We start from the raw sequence: 4467 nt of genomic DNA, 5'->3' as shown, positions 1-4467 counted from the left end.
CCCGTATCCTGGCACATCCAGGAGGACTAAGAAAGGCAGACATTTTGCCATGTCCTTAGTTGTTCATTTAGAATGCTGGATACAACTTGACAGTTACTATCTTGCTTACATGGTTGTCTGAGATTCTGACTTCATAATGAACACAACGTGACAGATTGAATATTTTATAAGCAAAAGAAAATAGCTAGAAGTTATTTGATGCTGACCAGTGAAATTTCTATGTGGCCAGAATAGTTTAGGTGTCCACAGTGTCTGGTGTCTGACATGTGTGTGATTCTCTTGCAGCTCCTGAACATCCACAGGCCGAGATGTCCTGCCAGCAGAGCCAGCAACAGTGCCAGCCCCCTCCCAAGTGTGCCCCCAAGTGCCCTCCCAAGTGCCAGACACCAAAGTGTCCCCCAAAGTGTCCCCCTAAATGCCCTCCTGTCTCTTCCTGCTGCAGTCTGGGTTCTGGGGGCTGCTGTGGTTCAAGCTCCGGGGGCTGCTGCAGCTCTGGCGGTGGTGGCTGCTGCCTGAGCCACCACAGGCCCCGCAGATCTCTCCGTCGCAGACATCAGAGCTCTGGATGCTGTAGCAGTGGTGGCAGCAGTGGCTGCTGTGGCAGCAGTGGTGGCGGCAGCTGTGGCAGTAGCCAGCAGTCTGGTGGCTGTTGCTAAGCTGAAGAAGACTTCACCAAGTATTGCAGGAGGAAGCCATGCTCAGCAGACTGGTCCAGGCCTGCTTCCCTCTCCTCTGGTTTCTCTCCTGGGCTTTGCTCTGAGATGCTGACATCTGTGAAAGGTTCTGCATTCCACTCACCAGATGACAGTGCCCCTTTCCCTCTTTATTACAAATAAAAAAGCCTTGGCGACCAGTCCTGACAAGACTCTTGTTCATTTCTCAGCATCGTCCTCATCCCGTCCCTTAGTCATCTGATGTAGGCTTTCCCTCTGTGTGATTACCATTAATAAATAAAGAAACTGTTTTGGACCTATAGCAGCTCAGAACTTTGCTAGGCAGGGAAAACTAAACTGAACTCTGGGAGAAAGAAGGGCAAAGTCAGAGAGAAGCCATGTAACCTCGCCAGAGATAAATGCTGGAACTTTAGCCGGTGAGCCACAGCCACGTGGCAATACACAGATGAATGGAGATAGGTTAAATTAATATGTAAAAGTTAGCCAATAAGAAGCTAGAGCTAATGGGCCAAGCAGTGATTTAAATAATATGGTTTCTGTGTGATTGTTTCTGGGCTAAGCAGCTAGGAACCAACAAGGGGCCCTCCAAACAATAGTCATCTTTTTTCTGCTGACAGAGAGTGACATTCTGAGTTCTTGTACCCTGTTAGACACATATGTGCATCTATAACTTTGTACCAGCTTTTCAGCTGTATCTGTAAGAACTGCGATGTGTTTTTTTTGGGGGGGTATCTTTTTGATAACTTAAAAATGGCATTCACTCTTCACAATTATAAACTTGGGGACAAACCCAGAGTCGATGGAATTGAAGGAGAATGTTCCCTATGAGGCACTCACTGGAAGGACAAAGATAAATCCTGTGATTAAAGCAGAACAAACAACACATCGAACACTTTTCTTCAACATTAGCTATTAGTACTCTTTTTAGACAAAATTTTAACTAGAACTGTAAAGATTAGCATAGTTTCCATCCCTTTATTTTGCTGCTGTAGCTGAGTTGTTACAGTGTGGGAACTTCCGCACAGCTGACCACTGCAATGGTCTCCCTCCTTCCCTTTTGCTGGTGGCGGTGAAATATTGACATTGAAGAGATCAGCACTCTAGAGTGGATGGTTTGGGAATCATTGCCTGTGCCTGCCCCATCTTCTGTGATTTGTTTTCAAATCAAGTCACTGCAGTTGCACTAAGACAATGGTTTCACTGAATATGGATACCCTCAGGTCTCTAACTCTGCCCTGTCCTTAGTAGGAAACAGGCTTTGTTATCTTTTTCCCAGTGTCACTTCACACTCAAGTGGCACCCAAATGCTTCTTTCATCCTTCAACCTTCTGTTTTAAGTTTATAAATACATGTGTAATAACATTTAGAAATATCCTAAAACATTTAAATCACAGTGTTATACATAATTTAAACACAATGAAATTCATCATATAAATGAAAAGTTGAATTACCCTTCCACTATCATTTAGAGTTATATGCCATAAAGAGTAATATTGCTCAAACTGTGAATATTGTAAGAACTTTTCATTTGCTATTTGAGCAGTTTATAAAAGAGAATAGTCCTCCTAGAACATACAAATGAAACTGCGACTGAACATAATTTCAATAAAATTAATTATATGTCATAGCAAGCACCATTGAACTGATAAAAGATTTCAGTTTAGAAACATATAATACATATTACACATTCCTACACATGCACAGGTATTTCAATCTAAACTCCATAATGATAGAAAATGTGCAATATTTTCCCTTCCATAATGCTATGGCTGTGCTCATATATTCAACTGTAAGTGACTTAACTTTTTATTAGGACTCAATACAATTCTATTATGCACATCACATTTTCTTTTGTTTTATGAAGCTTTCATTGAAGAACTCTTATACCTCCTTGCTCCTATTTATTCGAAGGTTTTCTTTCTTTATTTTCTTTTTATGATTCCATGAACGTGGCTTTTCCCGGTTTCTCTGTTAAAAATTTCAGTGTTGGCTTACAGAGATGTCACTGAACTTGGAATATGGTTTTGTACAATACCACTTTGTTGAACATTGTATGGAAATTTATACCAGTTAAAAATTAGGGTGTTTTACATATGGGATACTATAGTCTGCAAACAAAGACAATTTATCTTCTGTCTTTCTCTACCAGACCTCTAGCTGAGATTTGAGAGTGGAAGAAGTGTGCACTCTTGTCGTGGTACACATTATAAAGAAAGTCATTTGACATTTACCTCACTCAAGAAATAATTGAGTATCTTTTCTCTTTCTAATTTCCTCAGGACTTTTTTTTTCCAAGATAGGGTTTCTCTGTAGCTTTGGAATCTGTTCTGGAACTCACTTTGTAGACCAGGCTGGCTTCAAAATCATGAAGACCCACTTGTCCCTGCCTCCCGAGTGCTGGGATTAAAGATGTGCACCACCAACACCCAGGTTCCTCAGCTCCTTAATCATGAATGATGTTTGAGTTTCGTGTGTCATTTTGCCACTAGTGGGGAAGATTTTCACAATCCTGTCTAAGTCTATCCGTACACTCTGTTTCATTTACTGCTTAGTAATTGCTTAAGCATCTTAGCATCCATGAAGTCATACCAACCACCATGGTAAACTATTTTTCAATGTGTTCTATTTTCAATGTTGTAATAAAATATTTATTAACTCATTAATTTTTTTACGTGTATGTCTTGCACTTTGATGATATTCACCCCTTTTCATCTCACTAAGACCTACAAGACATCCTTTTATGTCTTCTTCCAAATTCAAATTCTCTTCTTGGTTTTGTTTACTAACATGAACGTCTGCTCTGCTCATAGACTCCTGAGTGTGGAGACATCCTCTGGAGCAAGACAGCCTGGGAGTGGCCACGGATGTGCAGAAAACTGGATCTTTTAAACCTGAAGTCAAAACTGTCTACATCAACTCAGCTTGCAGACAGCCACAGCTACTGTGGTTGTTATGAAGGAGCTGTCGACGAGGCTTTGCTTTGTCCCTGCCTGACCTCTGACTGTGACAGTCTTATCACGACCCCCTCTGCAGTGGTCCTTGAGTCTTGGGAGGGGTGTGACACAGATGTCTCACTGTTGGCTGATAATATGCAGACACGTCTTCTCTGAACTTTGGTCAGATGGCACAAAATTGTTGTTCTGATAAGGTCTGAGGAGTCTGATCCAGAGTGTAGTTGTCTCTACAGTCTGCAAACACCAGCGCCAGCAGAAGAAGCATCCCTGTGAAGCAGGAAGAAAGTACAATTATGTGTGGGTGTGGATTGGCCAGCAATTAGATGCCCTTGCCTGAAGCTGCTGATCTTTGGGGATAGAAGGAATGAGGTTTATGGTAAACAGAAATGTGCTTTATCAGATTACAAGAAAAACTGAATTTGACTTCTGGTCATCCAATAAGAATTCTTCTACCTGGTGAGGGTCCTTCTATTCAGGATATTGTCACCAGCAGTCCCGTTGTGAGGGATGGGACACTTTGGACCTAACAGGCAGAGCCTGTTGTTCCAGAAGCCATCTCCAAGCTTCAAGTGCCAGCACGGGAAGAACTAGGCTTTCTCCTAGGTATCTCACTGGATGTAAAAACCAGACTTAAGGGCAGGCTGCATGCAGCATCAGATAACCAGCAATGAACTCAGTGGTATTTTGGATACTTTTGTCTCATAATGTTTTAGCTGAACATTTTTAAATGCTAATGATCTTTTATATTTATTTATTTATTTATTTATTTATTTATTTATTTATTTATTTATTTATTTATTTTTGGTTTTTCGAGACAGGGTTTCTCTGCGGCTTTGGAG

At 41.3% G+C, this 4467-nt stretch overlaps 1 protein-coding gene across 1 annotated transcript; it reads left to right on the top strand.

Annotated features, from left to right (window-relative positions):
• Positions 1-308: 308 nt before the first annotated feature.
• LOC101993291 (late cornified envelope protein 1A-like) lies at positions 309-656 on the top strand. The gene has a single exon (XM_005367319.1). It carries the CDS (start codon positions 309-311, stop codon positions 654-656), a length of 348 nt encoding a protein of 115 aa, XP_005367376.1.
• The last annotated feature ends 3811 nt before the right edge of the window (positions 657-4467 follow it).

The sequence above is a fragment of the Microtus ochrogaster genome, unplaced genomic scaffold (assembly GCF_000317375.1).
Source record: "Microtus ochrogaster isolate Prairie Vole_2 unplaced genomic scaffold, MicOch1.0 UNK16, whole genome shotgun sequence".
NCBI lineage: Eukaryota > Metazoa > Chordata > Mammalia > Rodentia > Cricetidae > Microtus > Microtus ochrogaster.
This window is presented reverse-complemented; position numbering and strand designations above follow the sequence as displayed.

Bases quoted from the DNA above. Each gene is read 5' to 3' on its own strand.
- LOC101993291 (XM_005367319.1), top strand. From the start codon at position 309: ATGTCCTGCCAGCAGAGCCAGCAACAGTGCCAGCCCCCTCCCAAGTGT.